At 44.6% G+C, this 16191-nt stretch overlaps 1 protein-coding gene across 1 annotated transcript in view; it reads right to left on the bottom strand.

Moving 5' to 3' along the window:
• Positions 1 to 16191, bottom strand: part of CDC42BPB (CDC42 binding protein kinase beta) — a 903752-nt gene that overhangs the window by 64390 nt on the left and 823171 nt on the right. The window contains exon 33 of the mRNA XM_069207298.1: positions 5164 to 5284. Within this exon, the coding sequence (XP_069063399.1) occupies positions 5164 to 5284 (121 nt within the window). The remainder of the gene's footprint in view (positions 1 to 5163; positions 5285 to 16191) is intronic.

Genomic DNA, 16191 nt, shown 5'->3' with positions numbered 1-16191 from the left:
CACAGAAATCAAAAGGTTGGGAACCACTGCCCTATCTGACAGGGACTCCTTACCTTAGAATCATCACGAGGGGACAGATTGGATCCAGACATTTTTTGTGAACTTTAGTCCTGTATGTTTGGTAGGTGGCGTCATTCAGCTCCACGTGGTGATGTCCGTGCCCGGAAGTGACATGTGCAGTGCCTACCTATATAGGCACTACCCCAGCGCACTGACGTCAGTTTCTTTTTGTGATTTTCACTCCATGAGCATGGAGCCACGAAGAACACTGACCACTGGTGTGGAAAACTAGGACCCTGAAAGAGAACAGCCCTGTCCCTAGAAATCTGTTCGCTGAGAGGGGAGGTTGGTGGGTCGGTGAGGAATCTGTAGCTCGATAGTCTCTCTACCAGATAAGGCGGTCCCCCTTTATCGTACGTAAAAAAAACCAAAAAGCACCTGGGCCCCAGAACGGCAAACATATTTTCTCATGATTATTGTATAAAACTGGCAGCTCTGAATACATTTGCAATTCAAACATTTCAGATATGATCATTTATCACTTTTAAAAATTCAAATACATGATTTACAACATGCTAGCGGAAGCCATGGCTCCCTAAAGGTAAAAGAATCCCCCACAGTTTGATCCATACCAGACATGTGGGGAGATACTTTGAGGGCTATTTGGAGCCTTCATCTCCCTCACATACAATTTAACATCTACTTCCAGCCAGGACACAGGTGAAAAAAGACATTACAAAAGGCCCATTATAGAATGAACCTCTGCTACTCTGTTTTCTTTAACTGTTTTAAGCATGACGTTTGTCTTTTCTCCCTACAGGCATAATGAAAACTTATTTTGCCCAGAGCCGGGCACCCTCCCAAGAGTGCTTGCCCCCTGTTTGAAAACCTCTGCATTACCCTCTCTAAGTAAGTTAGGACGAGATTTACAAATATCCTTCCAGATAGCATGCGGCTCCTCATAAGACGGGTGGTAGCACCCTGATTATAACAGAAGTTTATGGTAACAGTATCCATCAGAAAGAGCGTTACCAAAGGTAAGTAACTTGTTCTTCTGGTGGATGCTTCTAACCACAAATTCCTCACCTTATGATAGATACATAAACAGTAACTCCCCATGTCGAGGGCCAGAGGACTGGACTCAGACCAAAGTGTTCCTCTTGCCAGACCTAGCTGTCAAGCCACTAGTGATTTGTGACAGAGTTAACAGACACTTATGTCACAGCCCAGCAGATGTCAAGGACAGGCACACCATGAGCTAAATCAGTGGTAGAAGCCTCAGCCCTTGTAGAATGGGCTCCCAGACTTCCAAGTGCTGCTGCTTAGCCAGGGGGTGTGGGGGGTGGTGAGGGGTGTCAAGGGTATGCCAGAGGGAACCAGAAGTACATAAAAAATCTACATCTTGACCTCCTTAAAAGGCATTAATCTGTGGTAGTGTTGCCGAGGCCCCCTGGAACCTAGATGTGCATCTAGATCACATGAGGAATCAGCTCCACAAGTGGATACCTCAAAGATGAACGATTCACATCATGATGCTATTACACCTTCTCTTTAGATTTAGAATGACTGGATGGGGTTGAGTCTTGCTTAACTATTTAATGTTTGTGCTAGCACTTTGAGTTTGACTTACCAGAGGACACTGAGCACGATGCTGAACTTCTGTGGGAACGGCCTCAGGAATGTGGCCAAGTCCACAACCAAGAGTTGAACAGGAGTTACGCAACAGAGACACAACTTCTTCAGGTATTCAAGTGTTCACAATCACACAGTTACACTTACTGGTCCCAAATCACTTTTGGGTGCATGAGAGCACATCTGTTGCAAAGCTTCAAGTTGTGGCTGGAACACCAGAGACACAACTCAGATGAGTTCATGACATACATCTGTTTTCTGCCGCTACAGCATGATTTGAAACCTGTTGTCCTGGGTGGGGACTTTGTTCTAAAGCACACAGGTATTTGTCCTTAGAAGGTGTCAGAAGACTTACGAAATTGGGGTTGGAGCACCAGATCCATGTTGGAAGACTTGAAAAGAAAAAGAATTGGCATTGTCTGAAAAAAGAAAACTTCATGAAGAAAAATATATTGTGTAAAAACACAAGCCTGCATTAACATAGCAGAAATAATGAACTGAGATGTAATGGTTCCTGGGGCTCAGCTTTCCCCACTCTGAATAAAAAAAAAGTTGCAGTTTAAAATATCTTTCCCTTATTTTTACTTTTGTAAATGAGCATTATGAGAGAGACCATTTTCCAACTCTGACATTTTCCCTGCGGTCTGTTGGCTAGGATTTGATTTCAGAGCTCCAAGGGCTGCCATAACACAACTATTAATGCATCCATGCCTTCATTACAGTCAAGGGTATCTGCAGTATGGGGCTAGTTTGAACATTTTTGCTAGGGTCATTTTACTTTCATGTCTGGCCCTCTAACTAGTCAATCTCATTCAGCTATGACGGGTAAAACTATGCCTATAAGTACCACAATCAGTGATCAGGTTTGTACACAAGATCATTCTGAAAGAGTACATTTAATCTTTTAAAAACCGCGCTAAAGGGCCTTGCATCTAGTAAAGCAATGTTTGTCAGCAGATTTGCCACTTTGACAAAAGCAAGAGCATACCTAGCTAACCCATAATATAAACTGGAAGTCTTAAGCTCCATATTGCAAAGAGGAATACTCCAATTTGCATTTCTTAGATTTCCTTTTCCTTTTTCAGAATGAAAATGTAAGGGGCTTATCCTTTATAGGGTAATAGTTGCTAAGTGGAAGTGGCTGAACACAAGAGGGAGACTTGAACATAGGTGTTTCTTCTGTTAGGGAAGTGGCATAAAAGGTTTCACCTTATTTGCCCTAATGGCTTTAGGGCTACTTTTTGTGTATGCTGTATAAGACCTTAAGCCATGTAGAGCATCAAAACACCACATGCACAAAGCAGGGTGACAATACCCTAATATTTGCTTTTAACATTTTTTAAAGTGGATGATTTGCGAGAGAAGCTGAGGATTGCAAATGATTAAAAATTAGCAGTATGCTTGATCAACTATGACAAGTGATAACAGATGCCGCACTTGCATGGTGGTAGCACTGAAATGTCGGAATTTATCTGTGGCTGGGGCCGCAATGCAAAGAATTAAGCTTAATGCCAGGACTGCAATGTATGAGGTAAAGAATACGATAAAACCAATGAAAGAAAGAAATATATTTATAGCACCTACGGTTAAAAATTAGATATCAGTACCTGAGCAATTAGCTTTCTAGAGCAATCTTTCATGAGACAGAAATACAAAGAAACAGATTTCATTTTAGTTTCTGAAAGATACATATGGGAGTAAGCTAATTCACAAAAACAGGCTTTAAAATTCAGCAAGGAGAAGGTAAAAGCCTTGTTCTTTCAGCTGAGAAGCAAGTAGGAGATTTTGTGGAAGGATCAGGATTTATTCCTCTAAGAGGAGTGCTTGGAGGGGGAGAGTGGGCTCAAGTCAGTAATTTTTAACCAATGTTGCAGCAATCTGAATAGGAGCAAAACAATATTTTTTCGGAATTTCCACAACTGCTGTAATTATTTAAATATGGAAGATTCATAAGGGTGTGTCTGACCAGCTGATCAGTAAGTCATGACCCAGGATAACCTGGTTCATTCTCACGCCTGAGGAATGGAGGATTCATTGGAAAAACTGTCTCTGGTGGCAAAGTGGGTGACTACGATGATTATAGTAGAAGGCCGGATTACAAAACATCAGTGGCAGCAGGACAGAGCATATCAAGTTCCACTGCACTTTCTGACCGTTGTTGTGGTATTGCCTGGGACCCATTATGGTCTCTGGGCCATCAAGGCAATGAAACCTCATTTTTACTCTGTCTGACGCTGCCTTTCTTCCTCCTCCCTTTCTCGATGTTGTGGAATCTACCCAAATTATGAAAAAGGGATATTGTTCTTATTAGGTTGGTCCTTTACCTTTAATAACCATTCACACCAACACCTCAGCCACCAGCCAGAAAACATGCAGCGATTGGTGCCTTTTCTACATGAAAGTGAACTGCTGAAGGCATGCATGTGTGCCACATATGATGGGAGCATCCATACCTGGTGATGGAGTGCAAAGTTTAGTATTGAAACAGCTAAATAAGATATTTATGGTAAGCTGCTAGGTGTGAGTGGGGAACAAGAACAAGACTAGGGGTGAGGTAGAAGATAAAGAATTATTATGGCAGTGTACTGATTTGGGCTATCTTTTCAATGCATAATATGTTTAATCTCTAGATATAAAACAGCCTTTAATTTGAGTTTTTGGCCCATCTATTTATAACCTAGTTTCCTCAAGTGTCATTACTTTGTTGATTTTATGCAGTTAGTATGCTTCTATTAAACTCTTTGTGTCTTGTAACTGATGTTTTCTGTCATCTGTGTTTTTATACTGATTAAGTATTTTGCAAAACAGCATTCACATCTTATTTTGACTATAACCTTTTTTTGAAGAAACAAGTGTATGCTTACTGGTTAAGCCTTATAAAGATATTTCATCATTAATAATTATTGAAGACGACCTTCTAATAGTGTGATAGATTAGCTTTACCTGTCATCATATGAGTTTTTTAAGTTCTACATACAAAATATATTCCAGGTTGATTAAGTCCATTCACTGAGGACTATATTATATTCTTTCTAGGCTCAGGATCCTTCGACTGAATGAAGTACACTTTCTGTCTGGTGGGTTTGGGAGGCAGGGGGCAAGGGGCAAGGGAAGAGTGCTTTACGATACACAAATGCATTTATGAAAATATTGTTTAAGCTTGACATTTACCAGGATGTCAAGTTAAATTACTTCAGCAGAGAGTTAACAAAACTTTTAAAGGCAGATTTTTCCTTCTAAAGGACTTTGAAAATTGTACTGTAGTGAGTAGTCAATGTTTTAAATTCTCAAACATTACAATCCCAGAATAAATACAAGGCAACAAAAGACAAACAATGGAGTGGTGGAAATTCCACTGGAAGGCCAATCAAATATTTTGCTAGGTAATTCGTATTAGCAAATACATATCGTAGTACTGTGTAATAGACGGTCATGTTACTTTTGTGAGAAGCTGTGCTGAAGTTTAAGCGATACATTATAGCACAGGTAGAATGGAGTTAAAACACTATTATATACTTTAAAAATATTTACCGTCTCTGTTGTAATCTCTCTTCCTCAGGCACCTTAAAGATGAATCTCCTTTTACTTCTGGTTCGAAGCATTTGCTTTTTGCTGTTATCAGACGTCTCGGGCACAGTAAGAACAGCACCTTCTATAATTAAATATTCAATATTATCAATATTATCAGTTACTGAACAAAGGTGGTTTTTACCTATGAATTTTCATGATGTTTTGGAATTTGACACAGATATTCTAATTGATAAAACACACTGCATAAACAAACTGTTGTATATCGAAAAGACAATGTAGTTAGAGAACTATTACTTACACAACGGAATTCTCTGCATGACAGACACTGTTTAAGCATCCAAAGTCTTTCATTAGCTATAGATAAACCTATCAAGACATCCTTAATATGGCACTGCATAGTGATATTCCCCCACAAATCCTTTCCCAGCTGTTGCTTACCCCTACTGCAAATAGTGACCGAATATTTGGTGGCAAGCTTTAACACTCTATATATGCTTAGGCTGCTGCTCTTCCAGCTTTTCACCTAAGTCACATTCGTTAGCACAGTGCAAGAGGCAAGGAAATTTGAAGAGATACCTGAGTCCAACTGGTACCACTTGCATGACCACATCTGTACCTAGAAGCTTCTGTGGTTCCAGAGGTGGCTAAAGTAGCTGTGCTCAAGATATTGCGGGTTAGCACGTAAAGGGTTTGGAGTGTAGACCATCAGTATAGCTGACTGGGCCGAACAAGTAGCACGCTGATGGACATTAGCACACCCAGGATAACCAAATAAACACAGCTTCTCCTCTTTTGCAATCACTGTCTTGCACACTTCTGAGGTTAATTTTAATATAGAATTTATCTGTCCTCCCATATCCAGGAGCAACTTCAGGGGGTGTAAAGCCCCAGAAATAAATGCATTCCACAGTAAATAGTTGGGAACAGATGATTTCAATCGGGTATCATGAGGTGTCTGTCGAATTTCACCTAGGAATTTTAGATGCACACACAAATGCGAGCACACGCACTCTTTCTGTGTTTTTAAGCTCATAAATTGTTTTAGTTATTTTACAAAATATTTTGTTTTAGGTACCACTAACAATCCACACTGCTCTCCCTTACCACTGCCCCTTAAGCCCTCCTCATGGCCTGCTTCTTGAATAATGTATATTGACAAGATATGGTAGCCTGATTGCTTGGAAATCTGAAGCTCACACTCCCAAATCTTACTGACCAAGCTACGCCCCTGCCTATATCGAAAAACAAACAAAACACAGAAATCTTTATAAAACTAAAGACAAACCACACAAGCCCACAACATTACCTGGCATGAGCCCCACTTTAAGGTACCTGACTTAGGTGCAGTTACATTTTTAAAGTTACACTATAATAACCCAGAACAAACTCGAGAAATGTGTCTCGCATTTGCTCGAGTTAGAGCTATTGGAGTTGTAAATTTCTAACTGGACTTTTCTTGCCATATAAACTGAAAATGAAAAGTAAAACATTACTCAACATAAGTGAGCCGAATCAAAGCGCCATGACTGCCATGAGGATGAGTGTGAAGGAGACACACAAAAGGAAAAATAACTTTGTTCAGTCAAACATATCGGCAATCTGTCAATTATCCATGTAACAGGGTCAGTCTCCAAGGCGGTAACTAAACCTCCCCAAGATGCTTTGCATTTACCAATGATTACAAAGAATTTAAGAAAGGGAAGCCCAGGAACTAGTGAAAGTGAAGGGCATGAGGTGGGCGTGGCTAAAATCCCACAAGACTTACAACAGGTCTAAGCGCTTGCACGCTCGACCTAAAAACGAATTCTACAGCACAGTGGGAGGCCAAAAAAATGGTTGAAGAACATTTCATATGTGGTGAATCACCATTAAAAGTAGGTTAACCTGCTCTGATGAATAACAAAGATATGGATTTACTCACTCTAATGAAATGACTAGCAAAATCCAACGAAGAGGACATCTGAACACCACATTACCTAGACAATCAGGTTCAGCCAGACTGTAGTCTAAACTGTATAATTGTACCAGTATTTAGCATTTCCCCATGCAATTTCTATAGGGAGTTTGAACACCACTACAGCCCGAACTGCTGAACGGAATTATACCAAATTTGGCAGAAAGGTAGATCTGGGTTCAGAAAGATATTTTTTTGTTGTTTGGTATAAATCTGTTCAGTAGTTTTGAAGTTATTTAAGAAAAAATAATTTAAGATGTTTAGGGGCACAGCTCCTCTACAGATCTGACAAATCTCATGCTGAGATCTGATTGGCTGCCAACACTTAAACAAGGAAGCGTTGGCAGCCATTTTGGAGATTTGAGTCGGCCGAGTCACAAAACAAAAGTAAAAAAAAAAAAGAGAAGAGAGCAGGGTGGTAATAACCTGACCACCTCTAGGCCTGGTGGTGGTGTCCCCCAGGGACCATGCTGGGGCCAAAAAGCATTTAAAACAAAAAAAATACATTACACATCAAAAGAGCTTTAATGTACTATATAGACAGAACTAAACCATTTAGAAAGACTAAACAACTATTTGTAGCTTTCCAAAAAGCACATACAAACATGCTATATCAAAGCAAAAAGACAGCTGTTAGTTACTCCCAAAGCACATTCTACACGAAAAAAAAGGTACAACAATGGCTTTTTTGGGTACTATACCAAAAGCTGAAATATGTAAAGCAGCTACATGGTCAACACCACATACATTCACTAAACACTACTGTGGAGACGTATTATCACAACAACAAGCCACAGTAGGCAAGCTGTTCTAAGAACATTATTTCAAGCAACTTCAACTCCTACAGGCTGACCACGGCTAATTTATGGGAGGACAAACTGCTTTGTAGTCTATGCACAGCATGTGTATCTGCAGCTGCACATGCCATTGAACGGAAAACGTGACTTACCCAGTGTACATCTGTTCGTGGCATGTTCTGCTGCAGATTCACATGCACCGTCCCTTCTCCCCGGAAGCCTGTGGTAGTTTAAGTTACAAACATTTGTACATATGTATATACATTTACATTTGCATGGATGTAAGGAAATGCCTCCTTGGCATGGTTACCCCCTGACTTTTTGCCTTTGCTGATGCTATGTTTTGAATTGAAAGTGTGCTGAGGCCTGCTAACCAGGCCCCAGCGTTCTTTCCCTAACCTGTACTTTTGATTCCACAATTGGCACACCCTGGCATCCAGGTAAGTCCCTTGTAACTGGTACCCCTGGTACCAAGGGCCCTGATGCCAGGGAAGGTCTCTAAGGGCTGCAGCATATCTTATGCCACCCTGGGGACCCCTCACTCAGCACAGACACACTGCTTGCCAGCTTGTGTGTGCTGGTGATAACAAAACGAGTAAGTCGACATGGCACTCCCCTCAGGGTGCCATGCCAACCTCACACTGCCTATGCAGTATAGATAAGTCACCCCTCTAGTAGGCCTTACAGCCCTAAGGCAGGGTGCACTATACCATAGGTGAGGGCACCAGTGCATGAGCACTGTGCCCCTACAGTGTCTAAGCCAAACCTTAGACATTGTAAGTGCAGGGTAGCCATAAGAGTATATGGTCTGGGAGTCTGTCAAACACGGACTCCACAGCACCATAATGGCTACACTGAAAACTGGGAAGTTTGGTATCAAACTTCTCAGCACAATAAATGCACACTGATGCCAGTGTACATTTTATTGTGAAATACACCCCAGAGGGCACCTTAGAGGTGCCCCCTGAAACCTTAACCGACTATCTGTGTAGGCTGACTGGTTCCAGCAGCCTGCCACAACCGAGACATGTTGCTGGCCCCATGGGGAGAGTGCCTTTGTCACTCTGAGGCCAGTAACAAAGCCTGCACTGGGTGGAGATGCTAACACCTCCCCCAGGCAGGAGCTGTAACACCTGGCGGTGAGCCTCAAAGGCTCACCCCTTTGTCCCAGCACCACAGGACACTCCAGCTAGTGGAGTTGCCCGCCCCCTCCGGCCACGGCCCCCACTTTTGGCGGCAAGGCCGGAGGAAATAATGAGAATTACAAGGAGGAGTCACTGGCCGGTCAGGACAGCCCCTAAGGTGTCCTGAGCTGAAGTGACTCTAACTTTTAGAAATCCTCCATCTTGCAGATGGAGGATTCCCCAATAGGATTAGGGATGTGACCCCCTCCCCTTGGGAGGAGGCACAAAGAGGGTGTACCCACCCTCAGGGCTAGTAGCCATTGGCTACTAACCCCCCAGACCTAAACACGCCCTTAAATTGAGTATTTAAGGGCTTCCCTGAACCTAAGAATTTAGATTCCTGAAACCTACAAGAAGAAGACGACTGCTGAGCTGAAAAACCCCTGCAGAGGAAGAACAGAAGACACCAACTGCTTTGGCCCCAGTCCTACCGGCCTGTCTCCTGCCTTCCAAAGAAACCTGCTCCAGCGACGCTTTCCAAAGGACCAGCGACCTCTGAATCCTCAGAGGACTGCCCTGCTTCAAGAAAAACAAGGAACTCCCGAGGACAGCGGCCCTGCTCCAAAAGACTGCAACTTTGTTTCAAAGGAGCAGATTTAAAGACCCCTGCAACTCCCCGCAAGAAGCGTGAGACTTGCAACACTGCACCCGGCGACCCCGACTCGACTGGTGGAGAACCAACACCTCAGGGAGGATCCTCCGGCGACTCCGAGACCGTGAGTAACCAAAGTTGTCCCCCCTGAGCCCCCACAGCGACGCCTGCAGAGGGAATCCCGAGGCTCCCCCTGACCGCGACTGCCTGAACCTAAAGTCCCGACGGCTGGAAAAGACCCTGCACCCGCAGCCCCCAGCACCTGAAGGAACGGAACTTCTGTACAGGAGTGACCCCCAGGAGGCCCTCTCCCTTGCCCAGGTGGTGGCTACCCGAGGAGCCCCCCCTTTCCTGCCTGCACCGCTGAAGAGATCCCTTGATCTCTCATTGAACATCATTGAAAACCCGACGCGTGTTGGCACACTGCACCCGGCCGCTCCCGCGCTGCTGAGGGTGTACTTTTTGTGCTGACTTGTGTCCCCCCCGGTGCCCTACAAAACCCCCCTGGTCTGCCCTCCGAAGACGCGGGTACTTACCTGCTGGCAGACCGTAACCGGGGCACCCCCTTCTCTCCATTGAAGCCTGTGTGTTTTGGGCACCTCTTTGACCTCTGCACCTGACCGGCCCTGAGCTGCTGGTGTGGTAACTTTGGGGTTGCTCTGAACCCCCAACGGTGGGCTACCTTGGACCCAAACCTGAGACTTGTAAGTGATTTACTTACCTGATAAAACTAACAATAACTTACCTCCCCCAGGAACTGTGAAAATTGCACTGTGTCCACTTTTAAAACAGCTATTTGTGTTTTATGTGAAAAGTATATATGCTACTGTAATTATTCAAAGTTCCTAAAGTACTTACCTGCAATACCTTTCAAATGAGATATTACATGTAGAATTTGAACCTGTGGTTCTTAAAATAAACTAAGAAAATATATTTTTCTATAACAAAACCTATTGGCTGGATTTGTCTCTGAGTGTGTGTTCCTCATTTATTGCCTGTGTGTATGTACAACAAATGCTTAACACTACTCCTTTGATAAGCCTACTGCTCGACCACACTACCACAAAATAGAGCATTAGTATTATCTCTTTTTGCCACTATCTTACCTCTAAGGGGAACCCTTGGACTCTGTGCATACTATTCCTTACTTTGAAATAGTGCATACAGAGCCAACTTCCTACATTGGTGGATCAGCGGTGGGGTACAAGACTTTGCATTTGCTGGACTACTCAGCCAATACCTGATCACACGACAAATTCCAAAAATTGTCATTAGAAATTGTTTTTGCAATTTGAAATTTTTCTAAATTCTTAAAAGACCTGCTAGGGCCTTGTGTTAGATCCCGTTTAGCATTTCTTTTAGAGTTTAAAAGTTTGGTAAAAGTTTGAATTAGATTCTAGAACTAGTTTTTAGATTCTTAAAAAGTATTCCAACTTTTAGAAGCATAATGTCTAGTGCAGAGATGAATGTGGTGGAACTCGACACCACACCTTACCTCCATCTTAAGATGAGGGAGCTAAGGTCACTCTGTAAAATAAAGAAAATAGTAATGGGCCCCAGACCTTCCAAACTACAGCTCCAGGAGCTGTTGGCAGAGTTTGAAAAGGCCAACCCCTCTGAGGATGGCAACACAGAGGATGATGATAGTGACTTGGAGGGTGATTCCCCCCTACCAGTCCTATCTAGGGAAGACAGGGCCTCTCAAGCCCTGACTCCAAGCATAATAGTCAGAGATGCTGGCTCCCTCACAGGAGGGACCAACTTCTCTGAAATCACTGAGGATAACTCCAGTGAAGAGGACATCCAGTTAGCCAGGATGGCCAAAAGATTGGCTTTGGAAAGACAGATCCTAGCCATAGAAAGGGAAAGACAAGAGATGGGCCTAGGACCCATCAATGGTGGCAGCAACATAAATAGGGTCAGAGATTCTCCTGACATGTTGAAAATCCCTAAAGGGATTGTAACTAAATATGAAGATGGTGATGACATCACCAAATGGTTCACAGCTTTTGAGAGGGCTTGTGTAACCAGAAAAGTGAACAAATCTCACTGGGGTGCTCTCCTTTGGGAAATGTTCACAGGAAAGTGTAGGGATAGACTCCTCACACTCTCTGGAAAAGATGCAGAATCTTATGACCTCATGAAGGGTACCCTGATTGAGGGCTTTGGATTCTCCACTGAGGAGTATAGGATTAGATTCAGGGGGGCTCAAAAATCCTCGAGCCAGACCTGGGTTGACTTTGTAGACTACTCAGTAAAAACACTAGATGGTTGGATTCAAGGCAGTGGTGTAAGTAATTATGATGGGCTGTACAATTTATTTGTGAAAGAACACCTATTAAGTAATTGTTTCAATGATAAACTGCATCAGCATCTGGTAGACCTAGGACCAATTTCTCCCCAAGAATTGGGAAAGAAGGCGGACCATTGGGTCAAGACTAGGGTGTCCAAAACTTCCACAGGGGGTGACCAAAAGAAAGGGGTCACAAAACCTCCCCAGGGGAAAGGTGGTGAGACAGCCAAAAACAAAAATAGTAAAGAGTCTTCTACAGGCCCCCAAAAACCTGCACAGGAGGGTGGGCCCAGAGTCTCTTCACAAAACAATCCTGAGTACAAGGGTAAAATCTTTGATCCCAAAAAGGCCTGGTGTCGTAGCTGTAGTCAGTCTGGACACCAAACTGGAGACAAGGCCTGTCCCAAGAAAGATACCACTTCTAACTCCACTCCAGCTAAAACTGGAATGGCCAGTCTCCAACTGGGATCAACAGTGTGCCCAGAGCAAATCAGGTGTCACACTGAAGCTACATTAGTCTCTGAGGGTGGGGTGGATTTAGCCACACTGGCTGCCTGGCCCCCTAACATGCAAAAATACAGGCAGCAGCTCTTAATTAATGGGACAAGTGTAGAGGGCCTGAGGGATACAGGTGCCAGTGTCACTATGGTGACAGAGAAACTGGTTTCCCCTGGCCAATACCTGACTGGACAAACCTATCCAGTCACCAATGCTGACAATCAAACTAAAGTACATCCCATGGCAATGGTAACTTTAGAGTGGGGAGGGGTCAATGGCCTGAAACAGGTGGTGGTCTCCTCAAATATCCCAGTAGACTGTTTGCTTGGAAATGACCTGGAGTCCTCAGCATGGGCTGAGGTAGAACTGAAAACCCATGCAGCCATGCTGGGTATCCCTGAAGTGGTGTGTGTCAAAACAAGGGCACAGTGCAAGGCACAGGGTAAAAAAGTAGAGCTGGAGTCTGGAAGAAAGGCCCAGCCTACCAAGAGAAAAGGAAAGTCAGCTGGGAAACCAGCTGCAACACAACAAGAAAAAGAGAGCCTCTCTTCTCAGGAAGAAGTTCTGCCCTCTGAGGGAACTGAGCCTATGGAGCTGGAACCTTATCAGGTTGAGCTCTTGGGCCCAGGGGGACCCTCAAGGGAAAACTTGTGTAAGGGACAAGAAACCTGTCCCTCTCTTGAAGGCCTTAGGCAGCAAGCTGCTGAAGAGTCCAAAGGCAAGAAAAATGGAACACATAGGGTCTATTGGGAAGATGGACTCCTGTACACTGAGGCAAGAGATCCCAAACCTGGTGCCACTAGGAGAGTGGTAGTGCCTCAGGGGTTCAGAGAGTTTATTCTGACCTTAGCCCATGATATTCCCCTTGCTGGGCATTTGGGACAAACCAAGACGTGGGAGAGGTTAGTCAACCACTTCTACTGGCCCAACATGTCCCAGAAGGTTAAGGAGTTTTGCACCTCCTGTACCACCTGTCAAGCCAGTGGTAAGACAGGTGGACATCCAAAGGCCCCCCTCATTCCACTTCCAGTGGTGGGGGTCCCCTTTGAAAGAGTGGGTGTGGACATAGTGGGTCCACTGGAACCTCCCACAGCCTCAGGAAATATGTACATCCTAGTAGTAGTGGATCATGCTACTAGGTAACCTGAAGCTATTCCCCTTAGGTCGACTACTGCCCCTGCAGTAGCCAAGGCCCTCATTGGTATCTTTACTAGAGTGGGCTTCCCTAAGGAGGTGGTGTCTGACAGAGGTACCAACTTCATGTCAGCATACCTAAAACACATGTGGAATGAGTGTGGAGTGACTTATAAATTCACTACACCCTATCATCCACAAACTAATGGCCTTGTTGAGAGATTCAACAAGACATTAAAGGGCATGATCATGGGGCTCCCAGAAAAACTCAAAAGGAGATGGGATGTCCTCTTGCCATGTCTGCTTTTCGCTTACAGAGAGGTGCCTCAGAAGGGAGTAGGGTTCTCACCCTTTGAACTTCTGTTTGACCACCCTGTAAGGGGACCACTAGCTCTTGTGAAAGAAGGCTGGGAGAGACCTCTTCATGAGCCTAAACAAGACATAGTGGACTATGTACTTGGCCTTCGCTCAAGGATGGCAGAGTACATGGAAAAGGCAAGCAAAAACCTTGAGGCCAGCCAACAGCTCCAGAAGTGTTGGTATGACCAAAAGGCTGCACTGGTTGAATTTCAACCAGGGCAGAAAGTCTGGGTTTTGGAGTCTGTGGCTCCCAGGGCACTTCAGGACAAATGGAGTGGCCCTTACCCAGTGCTAGAGAGGAAGAGTCAGGTCACCTATCTGGTAGACCTGGGCACAAGCAGGAGCCCCAAGAGGGTGATCCATGTGAACCGCCTTAAGCTCTTCCATGACAGGGCTGATGTAAATCTGTTAATGGTAACAGATGAGGATCAGGAAGCTGAGAGTGAGCCTCTCCCTGATCTTCTGTCATCAGACCCTAATGATGGCTCAGTAGATGGAGTGATCTATTCAGACACCCTCTCTGGCCAACAGCAAGCTGACTGTAGGAAGGTCCTGCAACAGTTTGCTGAGCTCTTATCCCTAACCCCTGGTCAGACACACCTGTGTACCCATGATGTGGACACAGGAGACAGCATGCCTGTCAAAAACAAAATATTCAGACAGTCTGATCAAGTTAAGGAAAGCATCAAGGTGGAAGTCCACAAGATGCTGGAATTGGGAGTAATTGAGTACTCTGACAGCCCCTGGGCTAGCCCAGTGGTCTTAGTCCCCAAACCTCACACCAAAGATGGAAAGAGAGAGATGAGGTTTTGTGTGGACTACAGAGGACTTAACTCTGTCACCAAGACAGATGCCCATCCCATTCCTAGAGCTGATGAGCTGCTTGATAAATTAGGGGCTGCCAAATTCCTAAGTACCTTTGACTTAACAGCAGGGTACTGGCAAATCAAAATGGCCCCTGGAGCAAAAGAAAAGACAGCATTCTCCACACCTGATGGGCATTATCAGTTCACTGTTATGCCCTTTGGTTTAAAGAATGCCCCTGCCACCTTCCAAAGGATGGTGAATCAAGTCCTTGCTGGCTTGGAGTCCTTCAGTGCAGCTTATCTTGACGATATTGCTGTCTTTAGCTCCAACTGGCAGGATCACCTGGTCCACCTGAAGAAGGTTTTGAAGGCTCTGCAATCTGCAGGCCTCTCTATCAAGGCATCCAAATGCCAGATAGGGCAGGGAACTGTGGTTTACTTGGGACACCTTGTAGGTGGAGGCCAAGTTCAGCCACTCCAGCCCAAGATCCAGACTATTCTGGACTGGGCAGCTCCAAAAACCCAGACTCAAGTCAGGGCATTCCTTGGCTTGACTGGGTAGTATAGGAGGTTTGTGAAGGGATATGGATCCATTGTGACAGCCCTCACAGAACTCACCTCCAAGAAAATGCCCAAGAAAGTAAACTGGACTGTAGAATGCCAACAGGCCTTTGACACCCTGAAACAAGCTATGTGTACAGCACCAGTTCTAAAAGCTCCAGATTACTCCAAGCAGTTCATTGTGCAGACAGATGCCTCTGAACATGGGATAGGGGCAGTTTTGTCCCAAACAAATGATGATGGCCTTGACCAGCCTGTTGCTTTCATTAGCAGGAGGTTACTCCCCAGGGAGCAGAGTTGGAGTGCCACTGAGAGGGAGGCCTTTGCTGTGGTTTGGTCCCTGAAGAAGCTGAGACCATACCTCTTTGGTACTCACTTCCTAGTTCAGACTGACCACAGACCTCTCAGATGGCTGATGCAAATGAAAGGTGAAAATCCAAAACTGTTGAGGTGGTCCATCTCCCTACAGGGAATGGACTTTATAGTGGAACACAGACCTGGAACTGCCCATGCCAATGCAGATGGCCTTTCCAGGTTCTTCCACTTAGAAAATGAAGACTCTCTTGGGAAAGGTTAGTCTCATCCTCTTTCGTTTGGGGGGGGGGGTAAGGAAATGCCTCCTTGGCATGGTTACCCCCTGACTTTTTACCTTTGCTGATGCTATGTTTTGAATTGAAAGTGTGCTGAGGCCTGCTAACCAGGCCCCAGCACCAGTGTTCTTTCCCTAACTTGTACTTTTGATTCCACAATTGGCACACCCTGGCATCCAGGTAAGTCCCTTGTAACTGGTACCCCTGGTACCAAGGGCCCTGATGCCAGGGAAGGTCTCTAAGGGCTGCAGCATATCTT

This window comes from Pleurodeles waltl, chromosome 9 (assembly GCF_031143425.1).
Source record: "Pleurodeles waltl isolate 20211129_DDA chromosome 9, aPleWal1.hap1.20221129, whole genome shotgun sequence".
Taxonomy (NCBI): Eukaryota; Metazoa; Chordata; class Amphibia; order Caudata; family Salamandridae; genus Pleurodeles; species Pleurodeles waltl.
The sequence above is the reverse complement of the archived record's forward strand: the minus strand, read 5'-3'. Positions and strand labels throughout refer to the sequence as shown.